The 24,883-nt window shown below is 51.5% G+C and overlaps 1 protein-coding gene across 4 annotated transcripts; it reads right to left on the reverse strand.

The window, feature by feature from the left end:
• Positions 1–1,137: 1,137 nt before the first annotated feature.
• KRT19 (keratin 19) lies at positions 1,138–24,261 on the reverse strand. Of its 4 annotated transcripts, none has more exons than XM_077971793.1 (8): positions 24,216–24,261; positions 20,151–20,382; positions 5,547–6,048; positions 2,804–2,886; positions 2,457–2,613; positions 1,888–2,049; positions 1,652–1,777; positions 1,138–1,519 (listed from the first exon to the last, which is right to left on the reverse strand). In XM_077971793.1, the coding sequence occupies exons 3-8, from the start codon at positions 5,964–5,966 to the stop codon at positions 1,265–1,267; spliced, it is 1,203 nt and encodes a 400-aa protein (XP_077827919.1). In that variant the 5' UTR covers positions 5,967–6,048; positions 20,151–20,382; positions 24,216–24,261; the 3' UTR covers positions 1,138–1,264. The 4 variants fall into 4 exon arrangements, with proteins under 4 accessions (XP_077827919.1, XP_077827918.1, XP_014975134.2 ...); XM_077971792.1 differs by having other exon boundaries at positions 24,086–24,242; XM_015119648.3 differs by lacking the exons at positions 20,151–20,382; positions 24,216–24,261 and adding an exon at positions 7,934–8,072.
• Between the last annotated feature and the right edge of the window lie 622 nt (positions 24,262–24,883).

Here is a 24,883-nt window from a genome sequence, read left to right on the forward strand (position 1 = left end):
TAATATCCCTCACTTGTCCCCGTTACTCACAGGATTGGGCCTGCAGCCCTCACCTCTCCACCAGGAAGAAGTGGGACTTCTTTTGGGGCCTCTTCCTTACCTTGAATTGGCCTCAGTTCTTGGCAGCTGAACTGTAAACCACAGGAGCAGGGCCATACCCACCCAAGGGCAGAGTTGTACCAGGAAGCTGGGACTTCGTTCTATTGCTGGCCCAGGGCAGGCCCCAGGCAAGCCAAGTTGGGGGTCTCTTTGGGAGGTCTGGGTCACTGCTGGGTCCCATTCCAGGCTCTGGGCCCAGGTATGGGCTGGTGGGCATTAAAGGGCTTATGCAGGGCTGCCCCAAAAATGGGTGAATGTGTTAGTGCATGCACACACACAACACACACTGACAGGTACAGCCTCCCCAGCCTTGCTCCAAGCAGGATGCCTGGCCCCAAATCCCGTTTCGGTGAGGTGGAGAAATGTGTCAGGAGGAACTGCCCCTAGGGATCCCCAGCCTGAGCCTTCCTATGGAGCGAGACTGGAATGTCAGCAAGATGGGCACCAGGGGCATCAACTCCAGGAGACCACCTGGCTGGGGATGGCACCATGGGCTAAGAATCAGGTAACTTAGGTTCTAGTTCTGGCTCTACCATGTAGTCACTGTGTGGCCTTGGACAAGTTACTGAACCTCTCTGAGCCTATTTCCTGATCTATAACATGCAGCTCACACTACCTTTTAGGGCTGTTTTTTATTCAATGGCACATAGTATGTGTTCAATAAATTTCACACAGATACCTCAACCCCCCGGGGAGTAGAAAGAAAACTAAATCTGGAAGCAAAAACAATTTCAAATCCCACCTTTGCCATGCGTTAGAGTAGCTACATATAGAACAAACCACTTCACCTCTCTGAGCCTTAGTTTACCTCTGTAAAAAGGAAGCAACGCTTATTTCACAAGGTTATTTTAAGGAACAGGTTGAATAAATGAAGCCTTCTGCTTCTGCAAACAGGAATTACCATTACAGGCAAAGTATGTGAGTATCCTCCCCCCGCTTTCCTGGGACAGAGTGAACTTTGGTTCAAATAAAACCTAAACACGGCCAAGGCCTAACCCATTTCTCCATGGGCTGAAATAACAAATCGAACATCCTTCCTCCCTTGGACAATAAAATTTTATTGGAAGGTCAGGGGAAGAGCCAGGGGTAAGGGTCCCTTCCTTCCCATCCCCTTACCCAGGAGACACCCTCCGAAGGACAGCAGAAGCCCCCAGAGCCTGCTGCCTCAGAGGACCTTGGAGGCGGACAGGTTGTTGTAGTGATCTTCCTGGCCCTCGAGCAGGCTGCGGTAGGTGGCAATCTCCTGCTCCAGCCGCGACTTGATGTCCATGAGCCGCTGGTACTCCTGATTCTGCCGCTCACTATCAGCTCGCACATCACCCAGCTGGGCTTCAACACCACTGATCAGTGCCTGGATATGCGCCAGCTGGGCTCCAAAGCGCGCCTCGGTTTCTGCCAGTGTGTCTTCCAAAGCAGCTTTCTGAGGGTGGGGGGGGGGGTGACTCAGCAGAGCCTGGTTACCAGACAGGGCGTGGGCACAGCCACCAGCCAGGTTGCCCTAGGCTGTAAGCGCATAAGTGTGCATTGCACAGGGAAGCAGGGGGACACATACCATGCTCAGCTGGGACTGCAGCTCAATCTCAAGACCCTGGAGGGTGCGCCGCAGGTCAGTGACCTCGGACCTGCTTATCTGGAGCTGCTCCGTGTGGCCAGCCACCTCCCGGTTCAATTCTTCAGTCTGCATAGAGAGGAGGAAGAGGAAATAAGCACTGAGGCAGACCTTCACGTAGGGAACACGAAGCCCTCCCCTTGCCAACCCCCAAAGGGTGCCTGCTTCCCTCTGCGTACCCGGCTGGTGAACCAGGCTTCAGCATCCTTCCGGTTCTGCTCGGCCATGACCTCGTATTGGCTTCGCATGTCACTCAGGATCTTGGCGAGATCAGTGCCCGGAGCCGAATCCACCTCCACACTGACCTGGCCTCCCACTTGGCCCCTCAGCACACTGATTTCCTGAAAAGATACAGCAGAGATGGGCATGTCAGGGCCCAGACCCCGCTGGGCCTGGCCCAGGTCACTTCCCCACCCTCCCACTTGGCCCCTCAGCACACTGATTTCCTGAAAAGATATAGCAGAGATGGGCATGTCAGGGCCCAGACCCCGCTGGGCCTGGCCCAGGTCACTTCCCCACCTTTCAGGCCAAAGGGGCTTAGTTTTCAGGTACAGACCTAGTAACTAGCACTGGGGGACAGACTGGGTCATCACTGATTCCTCTTGGAACCCTGGGATCCATAATCCCACACCCAGGGCCATGGTGAGGGTGCACCAAGTGTTACCATGGTCAGAGAATACAGAATAAAAGAGTCTTCAGCCCTGGGAGGTTAGGGAAGGATGGAAGAAAGACCCAGCTTGAAACCCACCTCCTCATGGTTCTTCTTCAGGTAGGCCAGCTCTTCCTTCAGGCCTTCAATCTGCATCTCCAGGTCAGTCCTGGCCAGGGTCAGCTCATCCAGCACCCTGCGCAGGCCGTTGATGTCGGCCTCCACGCTCATACGCAGAGCTTGCTCGGTCTCAAACCTTTCAAAGGAAATAGTTGCAGCCAGGCAGAGCTTCCCCGGCATCTCTGAAGACTTCCCTACCTCCCCAGATTTCAGGAGTCCATAAGGGGTTAGCTTCAGGCCAGCTAGGCTAGGTGAGGGCAGATTCCAAAGCCTCCAACCCCTACCCAGGTCCCGGCTTCTGCAGCACCCAGGGCAGAGACACTCACTTGGTTCGGAAGTCATCTGCAGCCAGACGGGCATTGTCGATCTGCAGGACAATCCTGGAGTTCTCAATGGTGGCACCAAGAATCTGGAAGACAGAGGCAGAGGTTGGCACCAGTTCAACACACAGGCACTGCCCACTTGCTTTCTTCCCAGAAGAGAGAGGGGAGCAAATGAATATACCCCAGCTCCCTAGAGACCAAAACCCTAGCCAACATCTGCCGCCCATTTGCCCACTCTCTGGGAGGCCTTGGAAATAGTCCATGCCCAGGAGCTAGGGCAGGAGGAAACACTGGAGCCAGGGGGGCATGGGCGGGGGAGGGCAGGAAGGCAAGCCTGGGGAGGAAATCTCTGAGACCTGTGTGCAATGAAACTCTAAATGGCCTGAAGAAGGTCTATAAACCAGATGCGGGGGAGATCTTATCTATACCTGTCCCCCCTACACTCCCCTCCAACTACGCAAAGCACATTTTGCCCCCAGGGAAGAGAATCCCATTTGTTGAGTATCTATTATGTGCCAGGCACTTTGTATCTCATCTTTTATAGCTTCTGGAACCTCACTGCTAGGTCAGCGTGTACTCCTATCTTACAGAGGTGGAAACTATAAAGTTTAGGATGATGCCTCATCCAAATTCACCCCAACCTGAGGTCTTTCTGACCTAAGGGGCGCATTCACAACAGCCAGCTTATATTGATTAAGGTAATTGGGTTCTGTTTTTTCAAAGAGCAGGCCATCACTCATTAGTCAATGCACCAGGTGGTGATTGTATAGTTTTTCTGTTTGTTTCTTTGTTTGTTTGTTTGAGAGTCTCGCTCTGTTGCCCAGGCTGGAGTGCAATGGCGCGATCTCGGCTCACTGCAAGCTCCACCTCCCGGGTTCACGCCATTCTCCTGCCTCAGCCTCCCGAGTAGCTGGGACTACAGGCGCCACCATGCCCAGCTAACTTTTTTGTATTTTTAGTAGAGACGGGGTTTCACCATGTTAGCCAAGATGGTCTCGATCTGCTGACCTCGTGATCTGCCCACCTCGGCCTCCCAAAGTGCTGGGATTACAGGCGTGAGCCACCACGCTCAGCCGATTGTGTAGTTTTTTTAATGCAACAAAATAGGTTATAAAATATCAGAGGGGATTTCCCATAGTATGGTGAGAATTGTTTCACCCATTCATGTGTGTGTGTTTGCACACACACACAGAGGTGAGAAAAAGAACGCGTAAGGGGGCATAGTAAAATGTACTTATTGTCCCAATTTTTTTTGTTGTTGTTTTTGTTTTTTGAAGACAGGGTCTCATTCTGTTGCCCCAGGCTGGAGTGCAGTGGCACTGATCACGTACGGCTCACTGCAAGGCACACGCCACCGTACCCGGCTTTTTTTTTTTTTTTTTTTTTTGAGACAGAGTCTCGCTCTGTCACCCAGACTGAAGTGCAATCGTGCAATCTCGGCTCACTGTAGGCTCTGCCTCCTGGGTTCCAGCGATTCTCCTGCCTCAGCCTCCCGGGTAGCTGGGATTACTGGCATGCACCACCACGCCCAGCTAATTTTTGTATTTTTAGTAGAGACAGGATTTCACCATGTTTGCCAGGCTGGTCTAGAACTCCTGGGCTCAAGCAATCCCCCCACCTTGGCCTCTCAAAGTGCTGGGGTTACAGGCGTGAGCCACAGTGCCTAACCCCTGTAGGTCACAATTTTAAAATTGTGTAATTTTAAATTTTAATTTAAAATTTTAAATTGTGTAATTTTAAATTTTAATTTTAAATTGTGTAATTTTAAATTTTAATTTAACATTTTAAATTGTGTGATTTTAAATTGAAACTGCATGTGTAAAGCACTGTTTTTGTTGGCTGTTGACATCTCTAGCGCTTCCTCCTGTTCTGTAGGTCTGGGTCTATGCCACGAGTACAGCACTGGAAAATATTTTGGGGATCTGTGTGTTGGGGGACCCAGCGTGTGCGGCTGTAAATGTTCCATGGCTTCTGATACATTTCTTCACGACCCGATAAATTTCTCCTTCCCTGCGGGTGGAGACCAAGCCCTACCCCTCAGGCCCCTTAGGGTTCCCCTGTAAGAGCCTGTGACGCAGATCCGTTCTTTCTCCCACAGGGAGCTGCCGCTGTACCGGGTCCTCCCGAGCAGAGGTTTACCAAGCCTCCCTCCTTTACCCCGCCCAGGGGCCACGACCGGCTCTCCCATTCTTCCTAAAGGAACGGGCCCCAGGGCCGGAGAGTGGGAGGAGGCCAAAGCCTGAGAGGGATGAACACCAGACCCTTCCGGCCAGAGAAACGGAATGCAGGAGGCCCCATGCTGCGGTGGTAGGGGGGCAAGACTGGCCCCGGGTGGACCAGATCACCAAAGCTAAACTCTCGCATCTTCCTGCGGCAGCGCGGCCCCTGGCCTAGACCTCTGGGCACTCTACAGCCGGGTCCCATCTTCTCCCCACTCTTCAGGCCTCGCTGACCCGCGCCCCTTCTTCCTCCCGGCGCTCAGACCTTGCCCCCGCCGCCTCCGGAGGCCCCACCTACTTACCTGCCCTGCCCAGTTCCCTCCCCTTTCCACCACCCCGGCCTCTGCATCCAGCCCCGAGGTCCTGTCCCGCACATCTCCTGTCCCCCTTTACTCGGCCCCACCTGTGGACCCTCCCACGTCCTAACGGACTCCCGCCAGCCGCCCCTCCTGGAACCTCGCCCGGCCCGCGGGGCTGGGTTTCCGCGGCAGGTGCACTGCACTTCCCGCGGTCGGGCCTCCGCCCACCTTGTCCCGCAGGTCCTGGATGGTGGTGTAGTAGTGGCTGTAGTCGCGGGAGGGCCCGGGCCCCTGCTTCTGGTACCAGTCGCGGATTTTCACCTCCAGCTCGCCGTTGGCCGCCTCCAGGGCGCGCACCTTGTCCAGGTAGGAGGCCAGGCGGTCGTTGAGGTTCTGCATGGTGAGCTTCTCGTTGCCCGCCAGCAGCCCGTCGGACGCGGCCAGGACGCCGCCGTAGCCGCCGCCGTAGCCCCCGGAGGAGGACGAAGACACGAAGCGGGCAGAGGACACGGACACACCGCGGCCGCCGGAGCCCCCGTGCATGCTGGGCGCGCGAAAGGCGACCCCCGGCCCAAAACGCACGGAGCCGCCGCCCAGGCCTCCGAAGGACGACGTGGCCGACGACTGGCGATAACTGTAGGAAGTCATGGCGAGGCGGAGCACGGACGGAGCGACCCTGGTCCCAGACGCTGCGATTCGCGGAAAGAGCGGAGAGGCTCTCACCTGGCGCCTTTTATGCCCGGGGCCGGTGGAGGGGGGAAGGGAGGAATGGTGTCAGGGGCGGATATCTGAGCCCTGAGGAATTTGCAGCCTCCTGAGAGCAAATATGGGCGCTCTCCCCATTGGTCAATTCCCTCCCCTCCCAGAGACCAGAGGCCCCTGCCCTCCAGAGCTGCCCCGCCCCGGTCCGCGCAGAAGCTCCGACCCACACCGCGCCCCCACTCTCGCTCTGCAGACCCTCTTCTGGACTTTCCCCCATCAGGGACGTACTTAGACACCCCTGTCCCTGGAAGCCACGTTCTGACCCTTTTAGATCACCCAGAGTTTGACACCACTGGGCATTACAGTCCCTCTGGGGTCATATTCCTGCACACCCCCGACCCAGTGATTTTGTTCTTGCTTTTTTTGGAGACAGAGTCTCTCTCTGTAGCCCAGGCTGGAGTGCAGTGATGTGATCTCGGCTCACTGCAGCCTCCACCTCCCGGGTTCAAGCGATTCTCCTGCCTCAGCCTCCACCTCCCGGGTTCAAGCGATTCTCCTGCCTCAGCCTCCCGAGTAGCTGGGATTACAGGAGCGCGCCATCACGACCAGCTAATTTTTGTATTTTCAGTAGAGACAGGGTTTTACTATGTTGACCAGGTTGGTCTCAAACTCCTGACCTCAAGTGATCCACCCGCCTCGGCTGCCCAAAGTGCTGGGATTACAGGCGTGGGATTACAGGCGTGCCCAGCCCCAGTGAATAACCATTCAGAGTACTCCCTGTTAAAAGCCCCTTGCTTGCGATCCTAACCAGCCCACCCCCGCCCCCACAAAGTGCATTCACAGATTCCCGCCCTCCACTGGAGATTACAGCCTCTCAGAACCGCTTCTTAGGAACACCCATGCCCAACTCCCCTTTAGTCCCCTCTGACAAAAGCACAGTTTCCGGATGAGGGCACTTTGAGCTGCATGAACCCAGCCCTCCCAAGACAAAGCTGCCTCACCCTGCTGTTGCTATTCAGTGCCCCAGGTGACAACAGACTCCTGAGAACAGCTGCAGGGAGCAGTTCTGGCAGCTGGCACCTTTGCAACACCAGGCTCCAGCCTGACCCCCACTCTGGAACTCTCAAAGCCCACTCGTCCCTGGCCACCAGGATAATCCCCTCCCTTCCATCCCCCAAAGCATGCATTCATTCAACCACATGAGTATTGGGCTGCTTTAATATTTCCAAGATGAGGAAGCAGAGCCTGGGAGAGGCCAGTAACTTGCCCTTGAGGCATTTAGCATCTGCCACTGAAAGGCAAAAATAGGATGAATCCCTGCCCTCCTTGTCAGAGGGCTGCTGAATGCATGTCCTCATCCTTGTATAAAGACGAGTGCTTGAATGAGCTGGGCAGAGCAACACCAAGGTGCCCGGGCACAAGATAAGGGTTTTGACAATAGAGGCAGGGCCTTCCTCCCCACACAGCCCCACCCCTTGTTCTGTTCAACAATTCCACCCGCCTTTTTGGATCTCTTTGGAGGGCCATGCCCCCTGCCAGGCACTGCAGGGTGCTGCAACAGCCTCACCCCAGTTCCTGTCCCCAATGACCCCCTGTCCCCAGAACTCTCCCCATGATTCCTTCTTGTCCTTATGGCAGAGCATTCACCCAGGCTTGGAACAGAGGCCCTCCTGAGAAGGTGTTAAGGGAGACAGGCCAGTCCCTGCCCATCTCTGGGCCTCAGTTTCCCCTCATGAAAAGAGGGGTGGCCCAGCTCAGCCCTCCTCTCTGTGTATTATCGCCTGGGTCACCTGTGACTGGTGGAGACTTGTCTCCGGCCTCAGAAACCTAAGTTCCCAGCAAACTATCTTTTAGCTGCCAACTCATCCTGGAACTGGGGCAGGAAACCCCATAAATACACACCCCTAACCCACCAGGAACCACTCTGAGCCCTCATGAAGGCCAGTCTGAGGCTGTTTAGTGAATCAGTTGCAGGAAGACTGAAGGTCTTTGGAGAGCCCAAGAGGGAAAAAGAGGAGTCCAAGACCAGCCATAAAAGTCAGCGCCCTGGGACTGGTCTGCTCTGAGTCACTCCCTTATCTGGCCCTGAGGAGGAGGCCTGCTCCTTGTTAGGGAGAAGGGGAGGTTGACCAGATAGTTGCCATGCACACCAAGCCCCAATAGGCAGCTTTGTTTTTCTGGCCTAATAGCATGGTCTGGGGAGGGACTTTGTATTAAAGGGCAAAGAGTAGAATCAAAGTTCTACTCATAATATTAAGGTGTTCTGAGCTCCCTAGCCTTCAGAGGCACTTGGAGTCCCAGCCCCCTACTCTAAGACCATAAACAGAAGAACAGTTAACTATAGGGTAGCACAGTTTACAAGGCCTTTTCGGATCTCATTGGATCCTCACAGCAGCCCAGTGGAAAGGTTATTCTTATCTCTATTTTACAGATGAGGAAACAGAGGCATGGTGAGAGGCAGGAACTTGCCGAAGGTCCACAGCCAGGAGTAACAGATTCTGGCCTCCAGCTTCTTGACCATTAGTCAAGAGTGACGGAGGCCCTGCTCTCCCTTCCAAGGAAGTCTCAGCCCCCAAAACAACTCCACTGGGTGCCTTCCCTCAAAATCTTATCATGCCAGTTCCAAGGGCAGTCAACCCCAGACTGAACTGTTGGCTGGGCCAGGGAGAATGCCTTGTTCCCTCTCTCTGGCCAGAAACAGTGCCTGGCCATGAGTTATGTGGCCTTTGGCACTTTCTGATTCCTCAAGAACTCAGGAGAACTGTCTATAGAGGCTGCCCTACCCAGAGATGGAACTGGGGGTCAAGCTGCTGCTCCCATTCAGGAAACAGTGCTCACAACCAGGAGGCTCCTGTCAGCCTCTGGCTTCAGGAGGGCAGAACCTGGTCAGAGGAGCACCCATCCAAAGTTCATGTCTCCAGTCTCAGGTCTGGGGTCTGCAGAAGAGGGGTACAGAGGGTCGGAAGTGATGGGTATGGAACAGTGAGCTCAAAGCAATCCCAGGCAGGATCCTGCCCAGCCTTCCCCAACTTGATTCTACAGAACCCCAGCACTATAGGATCCCTGTAGGAAAAGAGATGATCCCTGTCAAGTAAGATCAGAAACTCTGCTCTCTCTGACTCTCTTTTGGAGTTTCACAAGGCACAGTACCAAAAGCCTAGGAAACCTCAGTTCCTCATTTGTAAAATAGAGATGATAATAATGATGATGAGGAGGAGGATACCTATTTCAGAGGGCTGCTTCAAGTAATAAATGTAATGGTGCTTGTAAAAGGTTTATCACAACACCTGGCAAATAGTGAGCACTCAAACAGCATTATTATTATTATTATATAATGTTGTTGTTATATAGTATTTGTTACTATAATTTTGGCTACAAGTGTTATTATTTAACTTTCTTTAACCAGTATTTCCCAAATGTACTGGACCATGGAATCTTTAAATATCTATTAATAACCCATGAATTACAGAAAACGCCAGTCCAGCCCCAGGGTGCTCAGAGAGGCAAAGTGACTTTCCTGGGGTCACATGATGATTCAACTGACGGAATTGTGGCAGATCTGGAATTCGTTTCTAACTCCTAACACTGAGGCTGAGGCCCTCTCTGCATCTCCACTCAGACATAAGCACGAAGCTTCTTACCCTTCAGCAGATGCAGGTGGTTCCCAGAGTGGAGAGGTTAAAGGTAGGGGAGCTTTCATCATCCCAGGAGAAATGATATAGTGGTTGGAGATCACAGGAAAGAAGCTGGGGGTGAGAGACCTAGTCCTTGGATAGAATGGCATGGTGTGATAATGGCAACAAGAATAATGATGACCAAGGTAATAATAACACAGTAAATAATCATAGCCAACATCTACTGGGCCAGGCTCCATGCTAAAACACTCTGCATATATTACCTCAATGAATCATGTTAATTAAGTATTATTGTCCCCATTTTACGGTCAAGAAAGTTGAGACTCAAAATGGTTAATACCTTGTCCAAGGTCACACAAATAAGTAGTGGACTGGGTATTTGGGCCAAAATCTTTAACTCCCTCAAGCCACAGTCCCGATCGCTAATGCTGCCCTCTTCTCATGAGAAAGGGGTCAAGGTGCCTTCTTCTGTTGCCCTGGAGAAAAAGCCACCAATTTGGGAAAGGCATTGTATCATATGCCAAGATCCCAACTTGCCCTGCCTGTTCCCATATACAATTATTTGTTTGGTCAGTCAACGGGCCATTCAAGCAAGTTTCCTCCAAGTTGAGCCTAGCAGAGGAGACAGACTAATGTCCATGAGCAAAGCAGAAGGCTCTGTTCATAACCTGGAGGAGAGGAAAGGTAAATGAGTGGAAAACTTCATGAGCTTGCATGTCCTGTCGATTAGTAGCTCCTTACCTGAACGCCCTCCCCTTCCCCAGGGACCACCAGCACCAGGTGCTTCCTCACCCGCTCCTCCATTCATTCAGTGAACATCCATCAAGGGCTGCTTCTGTGCTATGCATGCTGCCAGGGGCCAGGGCACAGAAGTAAATACAAACATTTCCTGCCTCTAAGAGGCTGACAATCTGGTAGGGGGAGTATAGAAGTGTATTAGCTTTGGTGAAATGTGATAGGTTCAATAGCTACATCAATTTTCACTCTTTCCTGAAACCCTGCTATGATATGACAGTTAAGGAGTATTTTAAGAAAATGGAAGAAGAGGCGAGGCACAGTGGCACATGCCTGTAATCCCAGCGCCTTGGAAGGCTGAGGCGGGCAGACTCCTTGAGCTCAGGAGTTTGAGACTGGCCTAGTCTCAACATGGCAAACCCCCATCTCTACCAAAAATGCAAAAAAATAGCTGGGCATGGTTGTGTGCACCTGTAGTCCCAGCTACACAGGAGGCTGAGGTAAGAGGATCATTTGAGCTTGGAAGGTGGAGACTGTAGAAAGCCAAGACTGTGTCACTGCACTCCAGCCTGGGTGACAGAGTGAGACCCAGCTGGAAGGGAGGAAGAAAGGAGAGGAGAGGAGAGGAGAGGAGAGGAGAGGAGAGGAGAGGAGAGGAGAGGAGAGGAGAGAGGAGAGGAGAGGAAAGGAAAGGAAAGGAAGGAGGGAGGGCCAAAGATGAGAAATGTCAACAAAAGCTTTAAAGCTCAAAAATGGTAACACAGAAGATGAGAGAAAGCTGAGACCTAGGGTTTGGGGGATTAGGAAGGGGTCAACAGAGGAGAAAGCAGGAAGTCCATGAGAAGCAAGCACATTTTCAACATACTCTAGAGAAGTTCAGGAATTGGAGCACCACAGACTTGGAGAGGAAAAGTGGAAGAGGGGCCACAAGCAGGGCTGGCTGGAGGTTTCTGTCAACAGCACCAGGCCCCCTCCCACACCCCTACCCAACTAAGGCAGCCAGGGGACCCCCTCTCCCCAATTCAGGAGAAGACAGGAGATTAACTTTTCCTGATTAGACTGGCCCGCTCACAAAGTTTGATGATGTCAAGCGTAGGGAAGCTGGGAGTAAATGAACCTCCTCAAACACATTGGTGGGAGGTGGGTTGTAGTAACCACTTCGCAGGGCAATTTGACAATGTCGTCATTTTTTAACATTCACGCATCCCATGAGCCATTAGTTCCACTCTTCACGTTCACCCAAAAGAAACCCTGGCCCATGTATTGAGGAAGACAGATAAAAGGATGCCCTGTGCAGCATTGTTTGCTGTAGTGCAGACACAATCACTAATGGCAGGGAGGTGGTGAGTAACTATGTAACATCCATGCTGTGGAGGACTAGAAATGAAGTGGAATGAGGAATGACAATGAATAGTGACATTGAAAACCCTAAAGAACTAGTTATTGGGCCGGGCACGGTCGCTCACGCCTGTAATCCCAGCACTTTGGGAGGCCAAGGTGGGAGGATCACCTGAGGTCAGGAGTTCGAGACCAGCCTGGCCAACATGGTGAAATCCCGTCTCTACTAAAAGTACAAAAATTAGCCAGGTGTGGCAGCAGGTGCCTGTAATCTCAGCTACTCAGGAAGCTGAGGCAGAGCTGCTTGAACCCGGGGGGCAGAGGTTGTAGTGAGCTGAGATGGAGCTATCACACTCTAGCCTGGGTGACAAGAGCAAAACTCCATCTCAAAAGAAAAAAAAAAAAACACTAGTTGTTGGGTACAGTAAATCCAGTTGGAGAGCAACAACCTTAACATGATCAATTCATGTCAACATACACTCAAAAGATGACTTATTGCTAAGGCCCATATGAATATGTATGAATATATGCATAGATAAGGAAGGAATTGAAGGATGGTAAGCCAACAGGAACCTAAGCGTAATCTCTATGGTTTTAAGTTTTATAAGAATGTATTTGTGTATTTCTTGTTAATTAAATGTATTTGTGTACTTCTTATTAATTAAAATAAATAATTTCTTAAGTAACACTAAACCAAGGACATTTAGAACTAGCCATATTTAATATAGTCAATACCCTCTTCCCCTCCCTACCCTCACCATTGACATCACTGTCTCCGCTCATCCACACCAACCCTAGCCTTGAATTGAGAAATGAGAGAGGAAGTTTTGGAAGAGGGAGAATTCGATGTGAGGAAAAGAGAGACCCTGGAAAGGGTTTCTATGCTCCTGCTTCCACCCTTGGGTCCGCCAGGCTAGTTTTACTTCTTTATGAAGCAAGAAGGCGAAAGGGACAAGAAGAACTTTGGAAGAGTCTGAGTACAGGGAGAGCTCCTTGCGGCCAATGACTTACACCTGAAGAAAGCCACTCCCACTCTGGCTCTCCAAGGATCCATGGTCTGGAAGCATCTGAAGTTGGCTCCCCTGGGTGTTCTCACAATAAGCAACAAGGCTTTCCCAGGTGGTGGCATAGACTTGTAGAGCTACAGCTGATGGCAGAGCACAGGGTATTCTATGCAAGACAGTAGCCACCTTGTGGGCACATGTGAGGCATTGCCCTGGGGACTTTCTGAAATAGCTGGAGGATCTTTAGGGGTGCTGGAGTGGGAGCCACCATGTGGGCCATCAGGCTAGAGCTATTGAGCCAGTAGCATTTATGCCTCAAAACAAGCAATGCAATCAAGTATGTAGACGCTGGGAATTATGTCTGCCGGGGGCATTGAGAGCTGTTTAGTTACAGAGCCATGGCCCTTGAGCAAGAAGCTGACAGACCAGTAGGTGTTTCTCAGGCAGAAGAGTAAAGAGAATGGGGGCCTGGACGAGATGAGTAACCAGGCCCAGCTTGGGAGACTACTGGCAATTCAATATGGTTGGGCCATGGCAGGAGGGGAGGGGAGGGGGACCCTGAGGACAAGGTCAGCTGTGGCGGAGCTGCAAGACCATGGAAAGTCATTTTCATCAGGGATGGGATGTGGGTTCTGTGTGGTGAATGGGTTGATGTGTCAAGGGAAGCAGGGATGACCAGGGATAAAGAATCCAGTCTAGGGTCTTTTAAAATAGTCTATGCTAGAGAGGAGAGGGTCTGAACCTAGCCATAGTGATGGGCTAGAGAGTAAAGGACAGAGACAAGACATGCTGTTATGACCTGATGACAAATGGGAGTGATGAAAGACAAGGACCCTGCACAAAGCACTGCTGTGTACCAGAGATGCTGGCCGAGTCCTGGACAGTCTCAGCTAAGCAAGACCCCTGCCACCACCATCCCCCAGCCCTGGGACCCATCCATCTCTTGGGGAGCCTGACTCTTGCCCAGATGGGGAAGAATCCTATTCACCGTCTTGAAGAGCCCAGCAGCCGGGACAGGGCAGCGCTGGCCACGTCATGAGCAGCCCAAAGCCGCCCTCGGGTCAGGAGGCTGATGCTCTCGGGACTTGAACCTCCCTACAGCCCAGGTCTGGCCATTTGGGCTGCAGCCCATCTCAGAGGCTTCCTGAGAAGTGGAAACCCAGGAAAGGGGGAGGGCAGGGCAAGTAAGCTAGGTCAGGATGGCCCCTGGTGTTCCTCTCCGAGTCCTCAGGGGAGGAAAAACCAGCCTGACCGGAACCAGGGCAGATGGTGTGGGTGGGGAGGGAGAGCCGAGTCTTGCAGGGAATAGTCCCTGGTCCAGGGGCCAGCTTCCCTCAGGTGCCACATTCCACAGCCTGCGAAGACAGGGGCCTGGCTTCCTCCTCACTCTCTCTCCCTGAAGTGGAGGACGTGAGCAGGCTCAGGCTCACTCCACACAGGGAGGCTCCCCTCCCCCACACCGATCTTAGCCAGGGGTGTCTCTCTCGACCTTTGCCCTGCCCTACTCAATTTGGGCCTCATTTGACGCCTCCGCCCCACCTCAAGCTGTGACCCATTCCATCTGGACTGGGGCAGGGAGAGTGCCAGACACAGGACAGAGAGAAAGGAAATGTCCAGGTGCCTGCCTGGATTCCCAGCCCCAGGGCTGACTCCAGCATAGTAAACTTTTAATGATTATTTGCCAAAATGGAGCCTTCTCCTGAAGCCCTTTTATTTATTTTTTTTTTTTTCATTTAACACGAATTATGGTCCACCCTCGGTGTGCCAGGCACCTTCTAGACTCTGGGCTTCAAGAGCAGGGCAGTCGAAAGCTGCCTGCCCTCCTGGGGCTTTCATTTGGGGGTAGGGGGCAGAATAGCAAAGCCAGGGAGGGGGTCAGCAGGGAAGGCCACTGAGGGGTGATCAGGGAAGGCCTCTCTGAGGAGGTGACGCATGAACAGAGACCTGAATGAGGCAAAGGAGCCCTCAGACCCCCAGGGAAGATCATTCCAGGCCAAGGGCACAGCAGAGGCAAAATCCCTAAGGAAGAAGGAGCTTGGTCTGTTCAGGGAACACCAAGCAGGCCCAGCAGTTAAGAGGGGTGAGCCAGAATGAGGGTGTGCAGGAGATGAGCCCAGGGGAGGCCAGGACAAAGCGCTCGGTGTCTGCAGTCTAATGGAGGCACTGGCTTTTATCCTGAGAGTAATGGTGCTCTGAGCAGAGGAGCACTGGGATGCCCTCCCAGCCCCTAGCTACTCCCTGTGGAATAGACCGTGGGGCCCAGGGAGATGGAGATCTAATAAGAGGCTCTAACAGAGTCCAGGTGAGAGACACTGGGGGCTTGTTCCAGGGAGACATCAGAGGACTTCAGGAACAGTGGCCTGGTGCAAGGGATATCTCCAGGGCAGAGCCAACAGGTCAGGCTGATGATTCATGGGGAGGACAAGGGAAGGAGAGAATCTTGCATGGCTCCTGGTTAAAGTGTGAGCCTCGCATTTGCAGTCAGGAAGCTGATCTGGGACGGTGGTTTAGCTGATCCCCCTCCAGAAGGACAGGAGTCACACCCGGGCCCTCCTGGATCTGTATTGGAAGGCACTCTGGCAGAATTAGTCTCTACTAACCAAGCAATGACTCTACCCTGATCCTGCCAGCCCAGCGCTGATGCCCGCTGAGGGAGGGGATGGACAAGGGCTGTGTCCGCCTGGGCCCTGCCTTCACAGATGGAGCCCACAGTTAGGGGTTGCTATGAAAAGAAGTGACTTTCTTTTTCCTTTCTTTTTTTTTTTTTTTTTTGAGACAGAGTCTTACGCCATCACCCAAGTTGGAATGCAGTGGCGCAATCTCGGCTCACTGCAACTTCTACCTCCCGAGTTCAAGTGATTCTCCTGCCTCAGCCTCCTGAATAGCTGGGATTACAGGTGCCTGCTACCACACTGAGCTAATTTTTATATTTTTAGTAGAGGCAGGGTTTCACCATATTGGCCAGGCTGGTCTCAAACTCCTGACCTCAAGTGATCCACCCACCTCAGCCTTCCAAATCGCTGGGATTACAGGCATGAGCCACCGCGCCCGGCCAAGAGACAGATGATTTCTAATGAAGATCTGTGTTTTCCACGTTTTCAAAAAAGCAGCAGTGAGCACTTCTCACCTCTATCATGGGTTGAGGGGAGTGCTTATTATTTTCAACTCTGACTCATTCCAGGCTCCACTGGCTTTAGGCTGGCAAGCGGGGCCTTGCAGACTTGGGGGAGGGGTGGTCAGGTGAGTGAGTTTCTGGACCAGGTGAGCAGGAGTCTGGGGGAGAAGGGGCATTCCTAATAGCAGCTGGAAGGAGCTTCAGAGCTGCTCTGGAGACAGGATGCCGAGGCCCTGCTCATCCCGGCTCCAACCGGCTGCAGGATAAACATTCATCAGGCAGAAACCACAGAGAATTGCATAGTGAGATGGGCTGCCAGGAGCTGGGAACACCAGGAATGCCTGGGTCTGGGGACTCAGGGGGAGATGAGGGAGAACGGGGGAGATCCCCTTTGCCCCAAGGAAGAGCAGGTGACGCCTGATCCCATGACAGGGGTCTGGTATCTGAAGGGCTTTTTGAAGTCAGTTGAAAGGGAACACCACCCCACCCCAAAGACACACACACAGAGTATTAACAGAAGACAAAGCCTCACTGGCTTCCTTAGGCATCTCACGTCCATTCCAGGCACGAACTACCCAGTGCCAGCGTCAGCCCTCACTAGGCTGCCCAAGCACCGACCCAAGGCCTACCAGCCAGGCCAGCACCAGGGAGGCACCACAGTGCCAGGAAGCATCTTCTGCCCTGCCCTGGCTCAGTCCTGCCAAGACCCTTCCCCCTCCAGTGGAATGTGCTAGAGTTGGAGAGGAAAGTGCTTCCTCCAAAGGCCTTGCCTGGGATTAGGGCTGGAGCCTGTGGGGATGAGAAGATCCACCAGAGATATCTGTCCTTGCTCAGTAAACATACAATGAGGACCTGGCACACAGAAACCAAACAAACACCTCCCAACAGGGAGATCCGTGTCTGGGGCTTCAGAAGAAAGGGCTGGAGCATGGGGAGAAGAGAGGAGGCTTCAGGTACCCCAAGTTTCCCGTTCCTGCCGTGTCCATATTACCTCATCCTTACCCTCACCTCGACTGTGAAGAAACATAATAAGCCTCTTCTCGGCCGTGCACAGTGGCTTGTGCCTGTAATCCCAGCACTTTGGGCGGCCAAGGCAGGTGGAGCACCTGAGATCGGGAGTTCAAGACCAGCCTGACCAACATGGCGAAACCTCATCTCTAAAAAATTAGCTGGGCGTGGTGGTGGGCGCCTAGGGAGTGGGTACTAGGGAGGCTGAGGCAGGAAGAATTGCTGGAGCCTGGGAAGCGGAGGTTGCAGTGAGCCGAGATCAAGCCACTGAATCCAGCCTGGGCAACACAGCAAGACTCTGTCTCAAAAGAAAAAAAAAGGAAAAAGAAACACAATAAACATCTAAAATCCCAGCAAGATGATTTAGACAAAACTCCTACACTGGTAGGATGGGGGCACAGAAATCTTCTAGCCCAGAGATTTTCAAGCCTCGCCTGCTGAGCCCTAAGCAGGGAGGTGGGAGCTGAGCGGATCTGCTGTGACCAGCCACACTCACACACACTTACACACCTCACACAGCATTCGCACCTACTCATACAGACATGCACACATGCAGACACATGCTCACACATACACTCACACACTCGCAGGCCTTCTCACACATGCACTCACACTGGTTTTATATACTCAGCTTTCTGTGAGATTTTGCTTCAGCAAAGATTCTCCCCCTTTTAAAGCTCAAACACAGGCTTTAACCTACCTCCGGCAGTTTGTGTAGGTCAGAAAACTGAGACAGAATGGGGCCTCCGCCTGCCTAAAGTCTCACAGCTGGTGTCCCGCTCAGCAGAAACCAGCAGGCAGGGGACCCAGGGTGTCTGTTCCCAGGGGACGACCTGAGCTCGGGGAAGAGAAAGAGGTAAACACTATAGGCTCCTGACAAAGGCAGGAGGCAGGCCAGGGTCAGAGGAGGGACACAGACCCGGGGCTGCTGGAGCTCAGACAGAGGGCACCCCGAATGAGACACCAAGGCCTGGGTAAGCAGGGAGGGCGCCCTGGAGGAGGGAGCCGTGCATAGTCTTAGGGTGAGCCATAGTAAATGGTGCCTGGAGTGAGGACATGGAGGTGGCAGATAGTGGGAAGTTCCAGTAAAAAAGAAATCTTACAAAGACAGGCCAAATGTATTGGCCTCTTCCTCTATGCCTAACTTTGTTCAAGTAAGTGGCATCCATGAACTTTTTTAAATCATCGAAGCTCCCCTATGCAATAGACACTGTCATCACTCCCATTTTGCCAACTAGGAAATTAAACTTGCCTAAGCTTATTTTGGTAAGGCACAGAACTGGGATTTGAACCCACAGGGTCTGGGCCTGCACCATGCGGTCTAACCACTGTGCCAAAGGAAAATCGGGGAGCAGAGGCTGCAGAGCTGCTTCGAATCAGACAACAAAGGACCTCACAGGTCAAGCCACCAGATTTGATTTTTTATTTTTTTCCTGCAGAAGCCAACAGTGATTGTTTGAGCCAGGAGATGACACATGCAAAGTACCAGGTGAGTCAGACAGCAGGTGCAGGAAGCCCTGAGGCTGGAAACACAGGGCTATCGCCCAGCTGGGTCTGCAGCCCTATCCCAGCATCCCCTCACTCCTTCCCTCTGCCGCTCCCCTCATCATCACCTTATCACCTCAAGACCCAAGGACCACAGCCACCTCCCCCAGAGCTGACCTCTCTTGGCAACTCACCCCAGCACCAGGCTCATCTGTCTCAAGCCAGCTTTGATCAAATCCCTGCTCACAAATTCTCAGGGTCAGCCGGTTCTCTACAGCAGGAACTCAGTGTGTGGTCCTTCCACCCTCAGGACAGAACTCATGGGGAGGGGAGCCAGGGTTACTGAATTGAGTCTTTGTGAATGAACCTGCATCTTTAATAAGTCTGAATTTTTAATAAGTTCTCCAGGTGATTCTGAGGCTCACTGAAGTGTGAGAACCACTAGCCTGACGCATGAGATCCATGAGATATGGGAGAGGGACAAAGATGGAGGGCACCCTGAGTGAGGGAGCGAGGCCCGGATAAGCCGAAAGTGGGTAAGCTGAAAGCAAGATAAAGTGGCTGAAAGAAGCCTAGCTGTGGGCCGTTTACCTGCTAATAGAGGAAGTCCACGTTAGCATAACTAAAGCTTGCAGTGTGAGGTTAGACACCTAGTTTTGCTGCTTTCTGTCTGGGTGACCCTGGATGCAGGTGATCAAAGCCTCACTTGGCACAGCTGCCAAATTGCCAAGAACTGAAAGGTCAAAAATTTTACTCTTTTTGCAAGTTAAAAAGTTGTCCTGCCACAGTTTTATGGATGCTGGCAGAAGACACGAGACCCTGGGTCAGAGACAAAGACTCACAGCACAGCAAGCAACTTGAACTTTATGTTGCAAAGAGCTGTGGGTTCAAATCCCAGCTTTGTGCCTTACTAAACTAAGCTTAAGCAAGTAGCCCCCTCCCCCCAAGTACCATGAGGACAACACAAAGCTTGACTCTAGTGGATGCTACACTACATGTACAATGGGTTTTGCATCACAGCTGAGGAACTCCACACTTTGGGGAACCAAATTTTTTATGATGGGCTGCAAGAAAACCTGTTTGATCTTTGCTCCAGAGAGAAATATTGTTATTATTATACAGAACAGTAAAAAAAAAAGAAAAGAAAAAAAAAACCTGCCTCTTTTCCAGAGGAAGACGTCATCTCTATCGTCCAAGGGCAAAGAATATGAGCGAACAGTTCCCACAAAAGGAGCTACTAACACATCCTTGAAAACACAGACCAGAACAAAAGCCGTCAGTGCCTCTGATTGCAAGATGTGCAGAAATACAAAAGATCCACAGACAATTGCCTCCCCAAACAAATGGGAATATCAATATTCGTCTCTCATGAAGGTAACAGGCTTTAAATCAGATAATGTGAGAGAAATTTCCTGGAAATAGGAGGACGATTACAATAGGAGGCGATAAGAACATGAAGGCAAATAACTAGAGTGAAAGTGGAAAGTGATAAACTGGGAAACTCTTGCAACACAATTTATGGAGACAATAAAGCAGGAAGATATTCACAACCCTTATCACAGACCAAAGGTTAATATCTTTAATATTTATAAAGGGCTTCTACAAATAACTAAGCAAGAAACCAAGAACCCTGCAGGAAAAAGGGCAAAGCATATGAGCAAACAGTTCCCAGAAAAGGAGCTACGAGTTGCATTTAGACTTATGAAAACATTCAACCTTAATCGAGAAGAGAAATACAAATTTAGAGTACCATGAAATCCCATGATTTACATGTCAGACGGGTAACGATAAAAAAGGTTTGCTAACTTACCATTTGTTGGGAATATGAGGAACTGGACATGCCACACATTGCTGGTAGTATAAGGTCTACAAACAGTCATTTCCAATATGTATCAAAATCTTAAGCCAGGAATGGTGGCATGCACCTTAGTCCCAGCTACTCAGGAGGCCAAGGTGGGAAGATTGCTTGAGTCCAGGAGTTCAAGGCTGCAGTTACCTGAGATTGTGCCACTGCACTCCAGCCTGGGAAACAGAGCAAGACCCTGTCTCAAAAAAAAAAAAAATTTTTTTTAATATAATTCTTTGACCTATCAATTTCCCTCACAGGTGTTTATCTTTCAGATGTACTTCTGCACATGTGCCAAATGACATGAAGTACTAGGAGGCTCACTGCAGTATTATTTATAATAGCAAAAGACCAGAAATGCCCAAATGTTCATTACATGATACATACGATAAATACATATGATACCTATGCAATAGAATACTGTGCCACCATCAAAAAGAATGAGGCAGCTCTGCATAGTATTGATAGGAAAGATGTTCAAAGTGTTTTATTAAGTGAAAATGTAAGATGGTGCAGTAATGTAGACAGTTTGCTATTATTTTTATGTGTGTGCCAGGGAAGAAGATATGCACATCTATGTTGGTAAATGCACTGGTTTTTTTAGAAGGATACACAAGCAAGTGAGATAGCAGGGGATGCTTCTGGGAAGGGAGCTGAGAGACTGCATTCAAAGAATGGAGAGACTAATGTTTTGCTGAATATCCTTTGTACTTTTAAAATTTTGTACTGAATTATGTATGTATTACTTCTTCCCAAATATATTAATATATTACATATTATATTATACAGAATTATATATTATATATAATATATATAACATAACAATTATATATTATACATTATATAATATATATTACATATATATTGGGGAAGAAGTAATACATGCATAATTCAGTACAAAGTTATATATTTGTAAAAAAACAAAACCTAACTTGGGCATTCAGATCTGCCAAGAGGTTTGGGGGGTGCTGGGACCCCAGGCCCAGGCCCTGCAGGAGCTCACAGCCTCAGTCTTTCTGGATCTGCTGGCTGCAGATGGCCACTCTGAGCAGTTTCTTGCTTTGCCCAAAGCCATGCCCAGGAAACACCATTCATTCCCTCATTCACTCGTGTGCTGTGCATGGGCTCTGAGCCAGGCCCTATGCCACATGCAGAATTCGAGACAAAAGAGACTCAGGCCAGGCCCCCAGCAAGCTCCCTGCAGATGGGAGAGGGAAGAGTGGGGGAGGGAAGGATCTATACAAATAGTTAAAAAAACAGAGGCCCAGCAGTATAGTGTAGCAGGTAAGATTAATAAGTGACCATGTACCAAGGCAGTGACAGGCCTGGCCTTTGAAAAGAGCCACACCTTGGGGTGAGAGCCACTCATTAGCCAGGCCCAGGTATTCACCTCCCCAAGCTCCAGTTTACTCCCCTATAAAACATGGACCATAATCACACCAGTGTGGCATGTGGTTTAGGGCCTGAGCCTTGGAGCCAGGGTGGCCTGGGTTTGATTCAGACAGCCACCATTTTATTTCAAAGCCATGTCGTGCAATGCCTGTTACCTCACCTGTCAGAGCCTCAGTGTCCCCGCCTCTGAAATGAGGCTAACAACACCAACCTCAGAGGGCTTTCGGGGGAATAAATGAAAAATCAGGTGTGAAGCACAGTATCTGGCACTCCATAAAATCAATAGCTATTACAGCAACGTGAAGGTTAAATGGCATGTGTCAATCATCACCGCAGGAGACAACCACTCAGCACGTGTGGGCTGGGAAGAGCTTTTTGTTTTGTTTTTGGGGTTTTTTGTGTGTTTGTTTGTTTGTTTGCTGAGACGGGGTCTTGCTCTGTCACCCAGGGTAGAGTGCAGTGGCGCAATCCTAGCTCATTGCAGCCTCAAACTCCTGGGCTCAGGTGATCCTCCCGCCTCAGCCTCCTCGGTAGCTAGGACTACAGACATGCACTACCATGCCTGGGCCAATTTTTTTTTTTTTTAGAGACATGTTCTTTCTATGTTGCCCAGGTTGGTCCTGAACTCCTGGGCTTAAGCAATCTGCCTGCCTCGGCCTCCCAAAGTGCTGAGGTTACAGGTATGAGCCACCATACCTGGCCAGGTACGGGTTTTTATAAAAGATTTTGTGAGAGGACAGGCACAGTGGCTCACACCTATAATCTCAGCACTTTGGGAGGTCAAGCAGGTGGACTGCTTGAGTCCAGAAGTTCAAGATCAGCCTGGGTAACATCTCTACAAAAACTTATCAGGGCATGGTGATGTGTGCCTGTAGTTCCAGCTACTCAGGAGGCTGAGGTGGGAGGATTACCTGAGCCCAGGAGGTTGAGGCTGCAGTGAGCCATGATCACACCACTGCACTCCAGCCTGGGTGACAGAGTGAGACCATGTCTCAAAAAAAAAAAAAAAGATTTTTGTGGGAGTCGCTCACTGCTCCCTGTGCAGTAGGGTGGAGGGAAGGGGAAAGTGTTCTTCCAAAAAACTGAGACTTGAAGAATGAGGAGTGGAAAGAAAAGGGCTCAGGTGGTGGGTGTTTCTGGCACAGGGAAAGCTGTGGGAAATGGCCTGGCCAGGTGAGACAATGCAGGGAGTTCAAGGAGCAGTTCAGTGTGTTGGAGGCATAACACTGGGAGAGAGTCAAAGGTCTGGAGTCTGGGGAAGGCAGGGGAGGGGACTGGTGCTGCCTGCGGGCCTGTTGGCAGTGGGGCTGTGGGTGGATAAGAGACAAGCCAATGGAGGGCCTCACAGAGGGGACAACTGCAAGAGTCCGACTCACCATGCAGATCCTGAATAAAGCCATGCTGGGCCTGGAGAAGGGTGGGTCGGGGAGGGATGGACACTGAACAGCAAGTCTCACCTCACATCCAGGAGGGCCCCCGCCAGCCCCGCCATTCCACAGGCACTGACGGTTGCCAGTCAGCCTCAGAGGCCAACTGCATGTATTTGGAAATGGAGTAAGGCACTGGCCATGTCCAGGCAGGCTTTCCAGCCCTGTCCCCCAAAATCACAGTCTTCCTGCAATTTCACACAAGTGCTGGCCATGGTGCTTAGGTTCTCAAATGCCTGCCTCTACTCAGGCTATCCCATCCATCTCCAGGGTCCTTCCCCTCGGCCATTACAGGTTGAAACTCTGCCTCTTCACCATTGCCTGGAGTAGACAGAATAATGGCCCTCCAGAGATGTGCCAATCGGAACCTGTGAGTATGTACCTTCCATGGCAGAAAGAGACTTTGCAGATGTGATTACATTAAGGATCTTCAAATGGGGGTTGGGTTATCCTGGATTATCCTATTGAGTCCAAGGTAATCACAAGGGTCCTTGTAAGAGACAGGCAAGATAGTCAAGGTCACAGAGAGGAGCTGGGACCGTGGAAGCAGAGGTCAGAGTGAGGCACTTTGAAGGAGGAAGGTCCCACAAGCCAAGGAAGGCAAGCAGCCCCTGGAGGCTGGAAGAGGCCAGGAGACAGATTCTCCTGCAGAGCCCCTAGAAGGAAAGCATTTCTGATGACACCTTGATTTTAGCCCATAAAGTCCATTTCAGACTTCTGACTTCCAGGCCTAGAAGATAGTAAGTTTGTGTTGTTTTAAGCCACTGAGTTTGCCACTACTTGTTATAGCAGTAACGTGGGACTCATACATCACTTCTTCCTTCAGGCCTGTGTGATCCCTGGCACACACTCTTCCTCCTCTGAGCTCCTCTGTTGCTTTACCTGACCCTCTCTCGGGCACTGTCCTCTCCCTATATGGGTGAGAATTCATTGGCTCTTGTCCCCTCTACCAGCCAGTGAGCTCCTCGAGGCTGGGGTCTGGCTCGTATTTGTGCCCCCCTTGCCCAGTCACTGGTTGTGCTGATAATTCTCCCTGGATCCTTAGATCCACTCTCCACCCTCCTCTGCCCTGCTCTGTACCTGGAAGGCTGATCCCTGCGTCACTGTCTCCCTTCCCTCCAGCTGCCCCATTGGAATCAGCCATCCATCAGGAGGCAGCAGCGGAAGATGGAGAACAGGAAGAACGGGGCCTGTGTATCAATCCCCTCACCTCTCTTTCCCAGCCATGGTTCTGGCCACAGCTCTGAGGCTCCTGCAGGGCAGCCCTCCCCTAGCCACACCCCCTCAAACTCCCTTTCCGCATTCCACAGCTTCCCACTGCTCCACTCTGGGCTGTCTGATCCCTGCTGCTCCAGTCCACACCTCCAGAAAGAGTTCTCTCTCTACACTCGGTCAACCCTGAGAGTCCATCATATTCTGTGGGGTCCCTGGTGGATGCCGGTGTGGCTGATCATCTACATGGACAGCCAGGTGCAACATGCCTGGTACATGTGTGGCCACTGCGGTCTGTCTGTCTTAGATGGTGGCCCCACAGGGTTGGCTGGGAGGGGCATTCCCCATCCCCAGCACACAGGCAGGAAGAAAGGTGTTGGCACTAGAAGACCAAGAGGGGCCGTGAGCAGGACAAAAAAGCAGCCAGACCCTTACCCCGTCTCTCCTCACACAGACCCACATGCTGACAGGTCCCAGGCCACATTTCTCCTTCTGCCCACCCTCACCCCTGGGGAGCTCAGGGCAGCGCAGAGGCTGGGCAAGTGGGACTGGCGGGGTATCATGCCTTGGTCCCAGAGGGCTGCCTCCCTGCCTGGTAGGTCTGTGCCTGGTGCTGCCAGGCCCGGCCCAGCCTCCACACTCCTTCCCCTTAACACCACAATCTGA

The sequence above is a fragment of the Macaca mulatta genome, chromosome 16 (assembly GCF_049350105.2).
Source record: "Macaca mulatta isolate MMU2019108-1 chromosome 16, T2T-MMU8v2.0, whole genome shotgun sequence".
In the NCBI taxonomy this organism is placed as follows: Eukaryota; Metazoa; Chordata; class Mammalia; order Primates; family Cercopithecidae; genus Macaca; species Macaca mulatta.

Bases quoted from the DNA above. Each gene is read 5' to 3' on its own strand.
- KRT19 (XM_077971791.1), bottom strand. From the start codon at position 7,956: ATGAGGGCTCAGAGTGGTTCCTG. The intron at 2,887-5,546 runs GTGGGCGGAGGC...TCTGTCTTCCAG, and splicing joins TCCAGGACCTGCGGGACAAG to ATTCTTGGTGCCACCATTGA. The intron at 2,614-2,803 runs GTGAGTGTCTCT...TTCCTTTGAAAG, and splicing joins GCAGATGACTTCCGAACCAA to GTTTGAGACCGAGCAAGCTC.